Genomic DNA, 16,310 nt, shown 5'->3' with positions numbered 1-16,310 from the left:
CTCAGTACTTTATAGTGCTCTTTTCTTTCTCATATTATTTTGTATTTACATATCTATATGTAAATAACATATTTCCCCCTCAGCCCTTCATAGAGTGTAATCTCCTTAAGGGCAGGAACTGTTTTTTTTTTGTTTTATTAATCTTCCAGGACAAAAATATAATGGGAAAACCATGGGACTTTTTTGTCAAGAGAACTAATCTCTTGAAATAAAAGGTTTTTCATAAATTCTAAATGTAACGATTTTATTTTTATCAATAGATAAATGAATTTTGTTTTTTAAATTGCATGATTTTTGAGAAATCTTAATTCACATTTTCTAATTGAATCATTATAGTAGTTAATTTCAGTAAAGAATTCATGGAAAATTGAAATTTTTTTGCTAAAATATTGAGTGTTAATGTCATTTACTATGACATTGAATTAAGGGTTCTGGGGTTTACAGAGCACAGAGAAGGCAGTGGATCAGCTTTTGAGAATATTAAATTTTAAAACAGAGCCAGCTGGACAAATACATACAGTGCTAACAAAATGGATCCTGTACAAGTTAGCCCATGTAAAGAACCTTATTATGAATTCTGTAGTAACATGATTAAACATCTTTAACTGGTGAATCAAGATATTATTATTAGATTTCAGGATCTTAACATGTACTTTCAAGTTAGGTTTCCATGCTGAACCCCTTTTTGAAGGATTTTCAGGGTTTATGAAGCACAGCTAACAGTGGTACCTTCAGGAACTTTTTATCAGCACTAACTTTATGCTCAAGGACTGTGCTGTCAGCTTTTTGCTCCACCTCCCAGGTATCTTCAGACTTCAGGAAAGTGAAAAGTAGTTTATTTTGCTTCCCAAAGTGGGAGAATCCTCCCAAAATTTATCCATTTTGTAGACTGAATTTTTTTGATATCCAGTTTTCCTAAAGTGAAATGCATTTGTGTTGGTGATTGGTGAGAACTCTCTCTTCTCTTTCATCCTCTTCCCTCATTTCTCAGATGTGATTACTCCTTGCTAAGGCCAACTTGTCTGTATGTACCCTTGATCCCATCTTCTCTGTCTACTCCAATAGGTTGCTGTTGTCCTTCCTACCCTTTCACTAATCTTCAGTTTCTTTCTATTTCCTGGTTCCTTCTCTGCTACCTACAAAAATGTCCACATCTCTTCTATCCTTAAAAAATTCTTTCATTTGATCCTGTCATCCATGCTAGCTATTGTCCTTTATTTCTGCTTCACTTTTTAACTAACACCATGTACTCTCATTGCCTCCACTTTTTCCTTTCACTCGATTATAAGCTCTCTGCAGTCTGGTTTCTGACTTCATTATTAAATTGAAAGTACTTTTTCCAGAGTGAATCAATGACCTTTTAATGGCCAGATCTAATAGCCTTTTTTCAGTTCTTGTCCTCTACTTCTTTGAAGCCTTTCACACTGTCAGTTACCATCACCTCCTATATTATTTCCCTTTCTTTGTTTTTGGGACATTATACTCTCATGGTTCCCCTCTGACGTGTCTGACCAATCCTGTGACATCATTACCCACTATCTCCTCCTACATTCCAGTTTCTGATGAAGAAATGGCCTTTCTCCTTTCCAAGGTGAGCCATCTCTCTAAATACAATCCTTGGAAAAAAATATGCACCCTTGATCATATCTCCTCCCATCTTCTCCAACAGATTGTCATCACTATCGTTTTCACTCTGTTTTATCTTTAGTCTTTTCTTATCTAATGGCCCCTTCCTAATAGCCTATACACATGCCTACTATGTCTCTTCTAAGTTTGATATAAACCTTATTTGATCAACTATCCCAGCTAGCTATCATCCTATATCTTTCCCCTCATTTTCAGCTAAATTCCTTGAGAAAGACATCTTTACCAGGTACCCCAAATTCTTCTTTTCTCACTTGATTTTAAACTCTCTTCAGTCTGGCTTCCACTAAATCATTCAGCTGAAACTAGTAATTGAGATTGGTAATTTCAAAGTTACTGTTCTCTTAATTGCTAAATCGAATGGACTTTTAAATGTTGCCATCCTTTTTGACTTCTCTGCAGTCTTTGATTGCAGTCCATCACCATCATCTCCTGGATTCTTTTTCCCTCTAGGTTTTTGTGACATACTCTCCTGGTTCTGCTCCCATTTATCTGGTTGTTCCTTCACTGTCTCCTTTTCTAGATCTTCATACCTCTAACTACGGGTTTCTCCCAAGGCTCTCTTTTCTTCTTCCTCTGTATTATCTCACTTGGTGATCTCATAGACTCCCAAGGGTTAAAGTTATTTCTATGCAGATTATTCCCAGATGTTATATATTAATCAGTAAGCAGTAGTCATTGTCCTGTGCTACAGTCTTTTGTCACCAATTGCTTTCTGGAAATCTTGAACTGGATATCCTGTAAGCATCTCAAACTCAGCAAGTCTAAGACAGAACTCATTATCTTTTCCCCCAAACTCTTTCTTCACCTGAGTTTTATTATTATTATCAAGGCCACTACTATCCTCTCAGTCATCTCAGTTTACAGCCCTTATGTTATCCTCAACTCCTTGTTCTCACCCCACATATCCAGTCCATAGCCAAATCGTGGTGTTTCTGCCTTATCAGCATCTTTTGAATATGTTCCATTCTCCACTTATATGGCCACCACCTTACTTTAGGCCCTTATCACTTTTCATTTAGACTACTACCACAAACTAACTGGTATCCTTGCCTCAGGTCTCTTTCTACTTCAGTCTATCCTTCACTCAGTTGCTAAGCGATTTTCCTAAAGCGTAGGTGTGACCTTGTCACCCTCTTACTTAATAAACTTTAGCATTGCTGGTCAGTCATTTTTCAGTCATGTCCAGCTCTTCATGACCCCATTTGGAGTCTTCTTGGCAAAGTTATTTGAGAGCTTTGCCATTTACTTTTCCAGCACATTTTACAGATGAGGAAACTGAGGGAAACGGGTGTTAGCTAAGGGACTTGCCTAGGGTCACACAGCAAATAAGTGTCTGAGGCCAGATTTGAACTAGGAAAGATGAGTCTTTTTGATTCCAGGCGCAGCTCTAACCACTGTGCCACCTAGCTACCCCCAAATTTTAGTGACCCCTTGTCAACATAAAATTCTCTTGTCTGCCTTCAAAACTCTTCCCAGCCTGGCCCCTTCCTACCTTTCCTGTCTTCTCTCACTTAACTCCTCTTCACATAGTCTGTGATTCAGCCACACTGGCCTAGGTATACAAAGTTACTATTAAGGACACCAAGACCTGTCTGATCGTTCAGGTTTACAATTCCAGATTAGCTTTTACTTCTTCACCTTTCCCATGCCTCCAGTATACAATGAGTTGCCAAGTCTTATCAGTTCTGCCTCTGCAGTATCTTGGTGCATATATCCTTTCTCTGCTCTTGTACTAATTCAGGTCCTTATCGCTTTTTGCCTGGATTATTATAATAGCCTTCTATACCCCCAAGTCTTTTTTTATTACCAGTCTGTTCTCTACTTAGCTGCTAAGGCAGGCCTCCTAAGGCACAGATCTGATGTTATTCTTTTTCTCAGAAATCCTCAGTAGCATCGTATTGCCTGGGGCAAAATTTAAACTTCTTAGTCTGGCAGTTAAAGTTCTTTACAATCTGCCTCCTGCCTATCTTTCAGGTTTTTTTTTCATATTTTTCCCTTTTATATACTCTGCATTTTTACAAACTGACTTACTATTCTTTGAACCGCAACTATCTTCAACCTCTTTTTGTGTCTTATGTCTTAGATTGTTTATCTTCTTCATTTCTACCATCTAGAATCCCATGCTTCCTTCTAGGCTTAGTTCAAGTGCTACATCCAACAGGAAATTTGCTATATGAACCCCCTTGCCTCCACCTTAAGTACTCACCTTAAATTATTTTGTGTTTACATATCTGTGTACATATGTTTTCCTTTTTTTTCTCTTCTATCCCCTCACCCAGTAGAATGTGATCTTTTTTTTTTTTTTTTTTTTTGGCGAGGCAATTGGGGTTAAGTGACTTGCCCAGGGTCACATAGCTAGTAAGTGTCAAGTGTCTGGGTCAGAGAATGGATTTGAACTCAGGTCCTCCTGACTCTAGGGCTGGTGCTCTATCCACTGTGCCACCTAGCTCCTCCCAGAATGTAATCTTCTTAAAGACAGACACTGTATTATTTTTGTAGTGACATCAGTAGGGCATACAGCATAGTGCTGTTTCACAGCAGGTGCTTAATAATGATTTAATTTGAATAATTTAAGGTGAATTGTAAGACTTCTCTAAGTTTCTGAAAGTGTTTTTTTTTGCCTATTCACAGGGATGTAACTGATGACGAGTCTTTTGTTGATGAACTAAGAGTAACATTGCGGTTTTTTGCATCTGTGCTAGTGCGAAGAATTCATAAGGTATACGTATTTAATAAGAAATCTGGGTTTTATCTTGAGTGCTCCTTAATAACTTAATCATTTTATTTTCATTCTACATAGAATATATTGAATAATTCTTCCCTTTTATTAATTGAATGTACCTTCAGTTTTCTAGAATGAAATACATGTTTAAAAATGGTTCATTTGTCCCTTCTGGAATTAATTCTATTTAGTCTGGAAGAAGGGGACAGTACTAGACTTTAAGGTAGGAAGACCTGTAATCAGATCTGGCCTCAGACATATGCTAGCTGTGTGACCCTGGGCAAGTCATTTAACCTTTGCCTGTCTCAGTTTCTACAATTGTAAAGTGGGGGTAAGAATAGCACCCACCTTCCAGGATTAACATGAAGATCAAATGTAAAGTTTGTAAAGTGTATTTGTAAAGTGCTTAGCGCGGTGCCTGGTACATAGTAGACATATAAATACTAGCTGTTACTAATATAAATAATAATAATGTTAAGGAAGCTGTTATTTGCTGGAGTGCCAGAAATGCTTGCTATTGCAATAGGACAGGAAGAAAGAAATTGATGGAATAAGCATAGGCAAAGAAGAAATAAAATTCTTGCATTTTGCAGATGATGTGATGATTTACTTGGATAACCTTAGAGTCAATTAAAAATTAATAACTTCAGTGAAGTTGCAGTATATAAAATCAATTCACATAAGTCATCAGCATTTCTGTATACCCAAAAAATCCAACTGGGAGAGTTAGAGAAATTCCATTCATAATAACCACAAGATGTATAAAATATTTGGGAGTCTGCCTACCAAAACATGTGCAGGAAATATATGAATACAACCACAAAACCTTCTTTACAGGTATAAAGATAGACCTAATTGGATTATTTGGAGGAATAGTAATTGCTCAAGGGTAGGTTGTGATAATACTGCCTTACTATGCCTGTTCTGTACCATAGCAGTCAAACTCCACAGAATTATTTTTTTGAGCTGGAAAAAATGATAATGAAGTTGATCTGCAAAGACAGATGTTCAGGAATCTCTGTGGAAATAGTGGAAAAAAATGGTAAGGGAAGTAATTTTGGGTGGAAGTTCTTCCTAAAGGTGTCATTTCCAAGGAGTATAAAGAATTGATTCAAATATAAGAAAATTCCATTTTCCAGTGGATAGCTAGCATTTATATAGCGACTTAAGGTTTATAAAGTGCTTTTCAGGTATTATCTCATTTTATCCTCACAGCCACTCTGGGAGATAACTGTTTTTATTATCCTCATTTTACTTATGAGGAAACTTAAGGCAGTCAGTGAAGAGACTTGTCCAGGTTCACCCAGCAAATTAAGTTTTTGAGGCTAAATTTGAACTGAAATTTTCCTTGTAGGTCCAGTGCTGTATCTACTGTATCATCTACCTGTCTATATAAATAAGTGGTTAAAGGATCTGAACAAGCATTTTTCTTTTTTTTTCTTTTTATATTAATTTATTTTGATTTATCAATAATCACTTCCATATGCTTTTGAGTTTAAAATTTTTCTCCCCCTTCCTCCCCACCACCCTCCCCAAGATGGCGCACAATCTGATATAGGCTGTACATTTACATTCATATTAAACATATTTTCACATTAGTGATGTTGTAAGCAAAAATGAAAACCAATAGGAGGAACCAACAGAAAGAGGAAACAAAACTTAACAGAAGAGGAAAAGAAATAGCAATTCAACTTCCATAGTTCCTTCTTTGGATGTGAATAGCATTTTCCATCACAAGGCCTCTGGAGATGTCTTAGATCCTTGTATTGCCGGAAAGGGTTAAGTTTATCAATATTAGTCATCACACAACATGGCTGTTATCGTGTACGATGTTCTCTTGGTTCTGCTCACTTCACTCAGCATCAGACCATACAAGTCTTTCCAGGTTTTTGTGAAGTCAGCATGTTCATCATTTCTTATGGCACAATAGTATTCCATTACATTCATATACCACAGCTTGCTCAGCCATTCCCCAATTTTGATGGGCATCCTCTCAATTTCCAATTCTTTGCCACCACAGAAAGAGCTGCTATGAATATTCTTGTATATGTGGGTCCTTTTCCCATTTGTATGATCTCTTTGGGATATAGCCCTAGAACTGAACAGGCATTTTTCAAAGGAAGAAATCCAAGCAGTCCACAGCCATGTGAAAAAAAAAATATTCCAGATTACTAATAATTAGAGGAATGAAAACTAAAGTAACTTTGAAGATTTGCACAATTTTTGGCAAAGATGGGAAAGAGGGAGAATAACAGATATTGGAGTGGTTGTGGGAAAATAGATGCGTTAATTCCATTAGTAGAGCTGTGAACTGGTTCAACCATTCTGGAAAGCAATTGGAAATTTTTCCCCAAAGTCACTAAACTGGTCATGCCTTTTGATCTAGTAATGCAGCTACTAGGCCTATACTTCAAAGAAATAGCAAAAGAGGGAAAAGACTGATATGTACAAAAATGTAGTAGCACTTTTTGTAGTGGCAAAGAACTGACAACTAAGGGGATCCTAATCAATTGGGCAGTGACTGTGTATATTACTGTATGTGGATGTAATGGGATATTTTGGGTCATAAAAAATGAAATAAGGGACTTTTTCAGAGAAACCTGGATAGAATCACATGAATTGATGTGGTATGAAGTGAACAAAAGTAGGAGACCAATTCATATGCCAGTAACAATATTGTGAGGAAAAGACTTTTGAAAGACTTAAAAATGCTGATTAGTATTATGATTATGACCAACCACAATCCCAGAGGACCTATGATGAAACGTGCTATCTACATCCAGATAGAGAGGTGATGACTAAAGCTGCAAAACCAGACATACATTTTTTTCATATGGCCATTGTAGGAATTTGTTTTTCTTGACTATGCTTATTTGTTACAAAAGTTCTGTTTTTCTTTTTTTTTTTTATTTTTTCTTTCTTTTCAATGTATGAGGAGGGTTGAAGAAGGAAAGGATTAGGGATGGGGTTCCCTTCCTGCATCCCCAAAATGAGAAGAAAGCTTAAAGAAGGCCAGAAGGAATCATAAACACATACATCAGCATTGAAAACCAAGCTCTACATAATAGAGACTTGCAATTTCATATACGATCTTCTCCTTTTCCAAAGTGTATATGGAAATGTGCTTTTTATTTAGTGTTAAAATTTTTTTCTTAAATAAAGGGACTAGGGCTCCTTAGCCCGAGGAAGAAAAGGTTTACTGGGGAGATGACTGTTGTCTTCAAACCCCAGAGGGTAGAAGTAGGACCAGTGCATAGAAATGACAGTGGGGTTGATTTTGGCTCATTATAAGGGGAAAAAATTAGTCCTGCTAAAAACAAAAGCTCTCTGGCATTACAGTCCTTCAATAGTCTCAGTACCATTAGGAGAGATTTGTTAAATATTTACTAGGTAGCTATTATGTGCAAGGCACTTGAAGGGAAAATTTGTGGAAGGCAGATTTGTGCCTAATTTAGGATTGGTCTAGGTGATTTCTGTGGTCCCTGGCAACTCTGTAATTCTTTAATTCCAGCAATTCAGATGCTCATTTTGAGAAAAATCTGAAAAGTACAGTTTGAGATTAATGATTCAAATGGTATCATATTACAACCAATGTGTTCTTTGAATGCACATGGCTTTTAGAATGTTAGTATATTTGTTATGGTTACCTTATTTTTAGTAGTTTAGTTATCTTACATTTAATATTGCAGTATCTTGCATTCATTGTCTTAATGATAATTATGAAATATTTTACTTTGATTTAAAATTTCTTTAGGTGGATATCCCAGCAGTTATAACCAAGAAAATGTTAAAAGCAGCAATGAAGCACATAGAAATGATATCTAAAGCAAGTCAGAAAGGTAACCTGTCTTGTCTAATACAACTTGAACAACATTTTTGGAATTATCTTTTTTCCTTGAAATTTAAAATATAATTATTAATAAGTCAGAATTATGTTTACAGTTCCTATAGATGTGACTTTAAAAAAATGAACCTCCCTTCTCTCTCTTATAAACTTTGTGTGGCTGTTAAAAAATCACATTGGCCTAATTTTATTCTAAAATACTTTTTGAAATCATGAGATCTAGTATGTACTTGGTTCTTGCAAAATTGACTTTTGCCATATAGTTTGTCATGCTGTTTATCCAAATGAATTTGACATTATAAAGGAAAGTTATCTCTTATAGGTATCTTTTGGCATGAATTCTTCAGATGTGAGCTATTTCAAACTAGATTTAAACAAATTAAATAGTATGATGCTTTTCATTTTCATTTTTATTTTTTATAAAATAAATTTGTATTGATGTTTTGTTTTTGCATCAACTACATTTTCTCATGTATCTCTCCATCTTGCCCTTCCTAGATAGCCATCACTCAAAGAACAATGTCACAAAAAATTATTTTAAAGGGGAACAAAAAATTAGGCAAACTTAAGCAACTTACTGAAAAATTCTGACATGATATGTAGTATTCCACACCCATAGCTTCCTGTTCAAAAAAAGCAGTGGAATGAGGAATATCTTTTCATACTTCTTCTCTGGGGACCTTCTTAGTCATTATAATTTTGTAGCATTCAGTTTTAATTGTTTTGATGTTCCATTTACCTTGTTGTAGTCAGTGTTTTGTTTTTCTGGTTTGGTTTAATTCACTTTGATTCAGTTGATATAAATCTTTCCATGCTTTTATGTTTTCATCATATTCATAATTTCTAATATTTCATTGTTGTTCAGTCGTTTTTCAGTCGTGTCTGACTCTTCATGACCACATTTAGGGTTTTCTTGGCAAAGATACTGAGGTGGTTTGCCATTTCCTTCTCCAGCTCGTTTTGCAGATGAGGAAATGGAGGCAAACAGGGTTAATTGACTTGCCCAGAGTCACATCGCTAGTAGGTATCTGAGGCTGGATTTGAACTCATGAAGATGAGGCCTGGAGCTCTATCCACTATGCCACCTAGCTATTTTTCAGTGAGTGAGCAAATGATATGCTTTTTAATAACAGCATTGAAGCAAAAAAAAAAAATTTACTTATATACCTCTGTTGATCTATGATCTTATAAGTGGTGAATGCCTTCTTATTCTATGTGTTGTCTTCTGTCTTCACACTGAGCTTACATTGAAAATTTATCTTTTATTTTGAGATGAATGAAAAAGGATTTATTATATACTTACTGTGTGTACTATGGTAAGCATTGGGGATACAAGCAGAAAAAGCAAAGACACTTCTGTCTCTTGAAAAGCTAATATTCTAATAGGAGGAGATAGCACATATTGAAGGTTTTAGCTTCAATTCAGGAAAGGCCCAGGAGTCCTTAGGGTATGGTGCGAAGTTAATAGTAATGCATTTTCTTCAGTATCAGTTACATTGATAACACCATATCTGATGCTGATGTTGAACCACCTGAAAGTGCAAGGGAATTTGGTGAGCTTTCTTTTTCCAGGTCTTTAGTAGCTCTAGCTACTGAGGAGGTGGAAACTGTTGCACTTGCAGAGGCTGTTGAAAGACTCAATCTCCGCAAAGGTTATTCCCCTCTGTGATGCCTGGGCTGGTACCAGAGTTGGTGATATGGGACACATTCCTATTTCCAGGGTTCTTATGCTTACCTTTTCGTTTGGTTGCAATTGGCTATTAAGGATTTCCTACTTTGATGATGGCTGTGAGGGCTCAGCTTGAAGTAGGCATGATGATCTGGGGAATACTACAATTCCTAAGACTCTTGGACTCTGGGTTCTGGAATGTCTTTCTCAGAGTCTGAGGGTAAGTTGTAGTCAAGGTGTAGTAGCAATGATTTCACCTGTCTGCCACATGTCACCTTCTGTCTTCACCTCACAGTGTTGTGTTTGATCAATTGGTGGCTATTGGTGATACTAGTGGTAAGCCCTTTCTCCATAATGTTTTTTCCCTTGGATGATTGTCAGGGTTGGGCTGGTGTATGTGACAATTAGAAGGCCTTCTTTGGCACTTTTAACATTTTATGTGTTTTTTCCTTTTGTTTTTAATTAATTAATTTATTTTTAGTTTTCAAGATTCGCTTCCATAAACTTTTGAGTTTTAAATTTTCTTCCTTTTCTTCCCTGCCTCCCTCCCCAAGATGGTGTACAATCTGTTCTTTTTTTTTTTTTTTAAAGGCATTTGGGGTTAAGTGACTTGCCCAGGGTCACACAGCTAGTAAGTGTCAAGTGTTTGGTCTGAGGTCGAATTTGAACTCAGGTCCTCCTGACTTCAGGTCTGGCGCTCTTTCCACTGCGCCACCTAGCTGCCCCAGATGGTGTACAATCTGATGTAGGCTCTACATATACATTCCTATTAAACATTTTCATATTAGTCATGTTGTAAAGAGTTAGAACCAGTAGGAGGAACCACAAGAAAGAAGAAACAAAACAGAAGAAAAAAAAAAGAGCAAATAGTATGCTTCTATCTGCGTTCAGACTCCTTAGTTCTTTCTCTGGATGTGAATAGCATTTTCTATCATGAGTCTTTTGGAGATGTCTTAGATCCTTGCGTTGCTGAGAAGAACTAAGTCTATCAAAGTTAGTCATTACACGTGTGGCTATTGCTGTGTACAGTGTTCTCCTGGTTCTGCTTACTTCATTCAAAATCAGTCCATACAAGTCTTTCCAGGTTTTTATGAAGTCGGCTTGCTCATCATTTCTTGTAGCACAATAGTATTCCATTACATTCATATGCCACAACTTGTTCAGTCATTCCCCAATTGAGGGGTGTCCCCTCAATTAAGAGTATTTTTTCATATAACTGTACATGGCTTTAATTTCTTCCTCTGAAAACTGCCTGTTCATATCCTTTGACCATTTATCAATTGGGGAATGACTTCTATTCTTATAAATTTGACTAGTTCTCTATATATTTTAGAAATGAGACCCTTATCAGAGACACTGGTTATAAAAATTCATTCCCAGTTTTCTTCTTCCCTCCTAATCTTAGTTGCATTGGCTTTGTTCAAAAATTTTTCATTTTAATGTAATCAAAATTACCCATTTTGCATTTCATAATGTTTTCTATCTCTTGTTTGGTCATAGATTCTCCTGTTCTCCATAAATTCCTTGAGAAGCCTGTCCCCAATAGGTGCCTCCATTTGCTTTCCTCTCTTTTAAATTTCCCAAAGCTGGTTTCTGATTCCATCATTCAACTGAAACTGCTCTCTTCAAAGTTATCACTGATCTCTTAATTGCCAAATCTAATGGCCTTTTCTCAATCCTTATCCTTCTTGACCTCTCAGCCTTTGACATTGTTAATCATTCTCTTTACCTTAATTTTCTTACCTCTCCATGTTTTTGTGACACATCTGTCTTGGTTCTTCCCTTACCTGTCTGGCTGCTCCTTAGTCTCCTTTGTTGTATCTTCAGGTCATCTCTGGTAAGATCTAGAGAAGGGTGGGGGATACTTTGAAGACAGTAGGGAAGGAACTAATAAATAGAGGGAGAGATTGAAGATTAGATGGGGCAATGATTTGGAGTCAGTCTGCTGGAGAAGATGGAAGGGATCAAAGATAAATGTAGGTGAGCTTGCTGTGGCAAGAAGAAGGGCCATCTCATCAAAGACTTCGGGAAAGGAGGAGAAAGTAAGAGGTGATGAAAAGAGATTTTGAGATGAAAGAGCTCATAGAAAATGGCCTGTTTTCTCATTTAAGTACAAGGCTTGAGGAAAGAAAAGAAAATTTGAAACAGCTTCTGTGAGGAGTGAGAAAAAGTAATTATTTAGGGAGGAATGAAAACATTTCCTTCCTGTAGTATAGAACACTTGAGATTCAATAACATAACTTGGTAGTACATTCAGTTTGCTGCTATGACTTCCTCTAGTTCTGTTTTATAGCATATGAGTTAGGCAAAACCAGAGTTCCTACATTCAAAGAATTTAGATTATAATGGGCAAGACAACATCTACAAAATTGTGCAAACCAACTATATATATGGTGGTAATGGAATGTAATCTTAAAGGGAAGGCACTAGCAGTCAGAAGAGGAGGGAAAGAGACTAGAGAAGGCTTCCTTTAGAAGGTACAGTTTGAGCCAGATCTTGAAGGGAGCCAGGGAAGCCAGGGAAGCCAGGAGGCAGAGGTGAGGGGGCAGGGCATTTCTGGCATAGGAGACAATCAGGGAAAGAGCACAGTGTCTGGAGCTGGGGTATTGTGGGTGAAGAACAGCAGGAGGCCACTGTTGTGGGCTTGTAGAGTACCTGGAGGAGAGTGAGATATAAGAAGATTAGAAAGATAGGGATAGGTCAGATTGTGAAAGGCTATGAAAGCCAAAGAGACAGTTTGTGTTTGATTCTAAAGGTAATAAAGAATAAATTATTATAATTTATTTATTTTTTTAGTTTTCAACATTCACTTCAGTGAGATGAGTTCCAAATTTTCTCCCACCCCAAGACCATTCCTCCTACTCTTTTTTTTCTTTTGGTGAGGCAGTTGGGCTTAAGTGACTTGCCCAGAGTCACACAGCTAGTAAGTGTTATGTGTCTGAGGCCAGATTTGAACTCAGGTCCTTCTGACTCCCAAGGTCACTGCTCTATCCACTGTGCCACCTAGCTGCCCCAAGAATAAATTATTATAAATAGAGGTGGTAACATGATCAGATTTGTGCTTTAGGAAAATCACTTTACTTGCTGAATGGAGGATACATTGAAGTGTGAAGAGATTTGAGGCAGGAAGACCTGTAGGAAAGCTATTGAAATTGTCAAGGCAAGAGGTGATAAGGGCTGATGTCAGGGTGGTGTGTGAGTAGAGAGAAGGGGACATATACAAGTGATATTGTTATGGTCAAAACAATAAAAATTGCCAGTAGATCGGACATTTGAGGTCAGAGGGAGTGAGCTGTCAAGGATGACAGCGAGGTTGTAAACCTGGGTGAATGGGAAGACAGTGATACCATTGACAATAATACACAAGTTTGGAGGAAAGAAAGGTTTGAGGGAAGAGATTGTGAATTCTGGTTTGGTCATGTTGAGTTTAAAATGTTTATGGAACATCCAGTTTAAGTTATCCAAGACACAGTGATATGAGACTGGAAGTCAGGAGAGAGATTAGGGCTGGATAAATAGACCCGAGAATCATCTGCATGAAGATAACTGAATCCATGGGATTAAATCAACGACCAAGATTGTATAGAGAAAGGAGAGAAGACAAGAGGGCCAAGTTAATTGATAAACATTTATTAAATGCCTACTCTTTGCCACCAGGTACTATGCTAAGTGCTGACTATACAAAGAAAGGCAAAAGATAGTTCTTGCTCTCAAAGGGGCTCATAGTTTAATGGGAGAAACCAACAATGGAGGGAGGGAGGATCAGGATACAAATGAGGGGTGGTTCTAGGGTTGATGTGATCTTGTAGGAAGATAAGATTCCTAGGGGCATGGTGAAGGCCAGAGGATTGCAACCAAGTAGGAGATAAAGAGATGACTGCTCTGGGTGCCCTGCTTAAATGGGGGATCTGAGAAGAGCTCTCCACTCTTTACTGTCTCCAGTCAGAAGGAGGGAGGTGTCCCAGGGGCAGGGGGCATTGACACAGTGTGAATTCCAGGGTTGATGTGATCTTGGAGGAAAAGCCTAAAGAGACTTAAAAGCAAAGAGAAAGCACTGTCATGAAAGCCTAGAAAGGAAAGAGTATCTAGAACAGTATTTGATAACATCAAAGATTGTACAGAAGTCAAGAGTGAGGATTGAGATAAGACCATTAAATTTAGCAGTTAAAAGATCTTTGGTAACTTTGGAGAGAGCAGTTTCAATTGAATGAAATCAGAAGACAGATTGCAAAGAGTAGAGATTCAGTGTGAAATTGAATTGGTTCACAGTAGAGTTGAGATTATGAAGGGTAGGAAGTTAAATTGGAGGAAGAATTATAGTCTGAGAAAATACTGAAGGGTGGAAGGATTGCAGCTCATGATGACACATCAACCAAAACTGACATTAAATGTTTAGTTCTTGTTATATCGATCAATAAACATTTATTAAGTACCTATTTTTGTACCACCCACTGTGCTAAGTGGTGGGGATACAAAAAAAGGCAGAAGAAAGTGCTTACCTTCAGTGAGCTTATAGTCTAATGGGAGAGACAGCATGCCAACAAATATATTCAACTATATATATGATAAATAGAGAATAATTAAAAGAGGGAAGGCACTAGAATTAAAAGGGTTTCCAGTAAAAGGTAAGATTTTAGTTGGGACTTAAAGTCAGGTAGGACAGTAGGCAGAGTGTTGGAGGAAGAGTATGTTCAGAGTTGAGAGATGAGTGTCTTGTTTGTGGAACAGCTAGGAGTCCAGTGTCACTGGATCAGAAAGTACATGTCAGGGAGTAAGGTGGAAGAAGACTGGAAAGGAGGAGGCAGCTAAGTTATGAGGGGATTTGAATGCCAAACAGAGAATTTCATGTTCAGTCCTGGAGGCAATCATTGGAATTTGAGTATGGCAGTGACATGATTGGACCTGTACTTTAGGAAAGTCTCTTTAGTGGCTGAACAGAGGATGGATTGGAATGGCGAGAAACTTGAGCAGGCAGCGCCACTAGTAGGCTATTGCAGTAGTCCAGGTATGAGGTGATGAGGGCTTGCACCAGCATGGTAGAATTATCAGATGAGAGAAGGGAGCATGTTTGAGAGATGTTATAAAGGTAAAATCGACAGGCCTTGGCAGCAGCTTGGGCTTGGGGGAGGAGGAGATAGTGAAGGGTTGAGGATGACTCCTAGTATTATAAGCATGAGGGATTGGGAGGATAGCATTGCCTTCTACAGTAAGAGGGAAGGTAGAAGTAGGGGCAGGGTTTAGGGGGAAAGATAATGAGTTCTGTTTTGGATATTGAATTTAAGATGTCTGCTGGTCATCTATTTCAAGATATCTGAAAGGTACTTGGAGATCTGAGATTTGAAGTCAGTAGAGAGTTTGGGGTGGGATGGGTAGAATTGAGAATATGAGAAACTGGATGTTTAGCTTAGAGAGAAGACTCAGTAGAGGATATGATAACCATCTTCAAGAATCTGAAGGTCTGTCGCAAGGAAGAGGAATTAGATTTGTTTTCTTTTACCTCAGCAGAATCACGATCAATGAGGGACAGTTAGACTTATTGTCAGGAAAAACTTCCTTAATATCAGGAGAAACTTCCTAACAATATGGTCCAAAAGTAGAATGAGTTGCCCCAAGAGTTTCTGGGTTCCTTTTCCTTAAAGTAGAGCCTGGATGACCATTTGTTGGGTGTGTTTGTAATAGAAATTCCTTTTGTATTGGGTACAAGTTGAACTAGATGGCCAATAGAGTCTCTTCCATTTCTCAGATTATCTGATGAAGGAAGAATGAGTTTGTGTGGAGTGAGGCATAGGAAGAAATGAAATGATCAGAGGGAGGTATCTGAAACTTCAGGAATCTGAAGGTGGAACAGTTTGTGGTTATGGGGATTTCTAAGTTACTTTTTCCAAGGGTGCTTGAGATAAATTGTTGGTACAGGCCATGAAAATTTAAGAGTTTTTAAATTTGCAGGCCAAGTTACTCAAGAGTACCTGATCTCTAACTCTGAGGCCTAGGTATTAGGGTAGACAAGAAGACTGTGAGGTAGGTGTGACCCAGGGGCCTGCAGTTGACAACAAAAAATGATCTTGATAGGGAGAAGTATATATCTTTCTATGTCTATATATCTATATGTATCTATATACATATTCCTTCATTTGGCCTGTTGTATCATTGGGAACACTTGAGAGCATGGCCAAAGATGAAGTGTCTGGAGTCGAAGTATGAGAAGAGCTCCAAGATGAAAAGTCAGAAGAGTATAGGAGCTGGGAGAGTAGGGGGAGCCTGTACACAGTGGTATGTTTAGCAGAGACCCAAAAATATAGTATCAAAAGTCTTGATAGTGCTATTTATACAGATAGGATGGTTTGACTATAGTTTGCATTTTGATTAATTTTCAATTAAGTGAGTATTTAACTGTTCCCACTCGAATTGTGAATGTGGAATTCAAAATC

At 37.6% G+C, this 16,310-nt stretch overlaps 1 protein-coding gene across 5 annotated transcripts in view; it reads left to right on the top strand.

Annotated features, from left to right (window-relative positions):
• Positions 1-16,310, top strand: part of SNX14 (sorting nexin 14) — a 105,467-nt gene that overhangs the window by 23,074 nt on the left and 66,083 nt on the right. For all 5 annotated transcript variants that reach the window (XM_027854859.1, XM_027854846.1, XM_027854876.1 and 2 more), the window contains 2 exons: positions 4,279-4,366; positions 8,124-8,208. In XM_027854859.1, coding sequence (XP_027710660.1) covers positions 4,279-4,366; positions 8,124-8,208 — 173 coding nt within the window. The remainder of the gene's footprint in view (positions 1-4,278; positions 4,367-8,123; positions 8,209-16,310) is intronic.

The sequence above is a fragment of the Vombatus ursinus genome, unplaced genomic scaffold (assembly GCF_900497805.2).
Source record: "Vombatus ursinus unplaced genomic scaffold, bare-nosed wombat genome assembly UNPS02000582.1, whole genome shotgun sequence".
In the NCBI taxonomy this organism is placed as follows: Eukaryota; Metazoa; Chordata; class Mammalia; order Diprotodontia; family Vombatidae; genus Vombatus; species Vombatus ursinus.
This window is presented reverse-complemented; position numbering and strand designations above follow the sequence as displayed.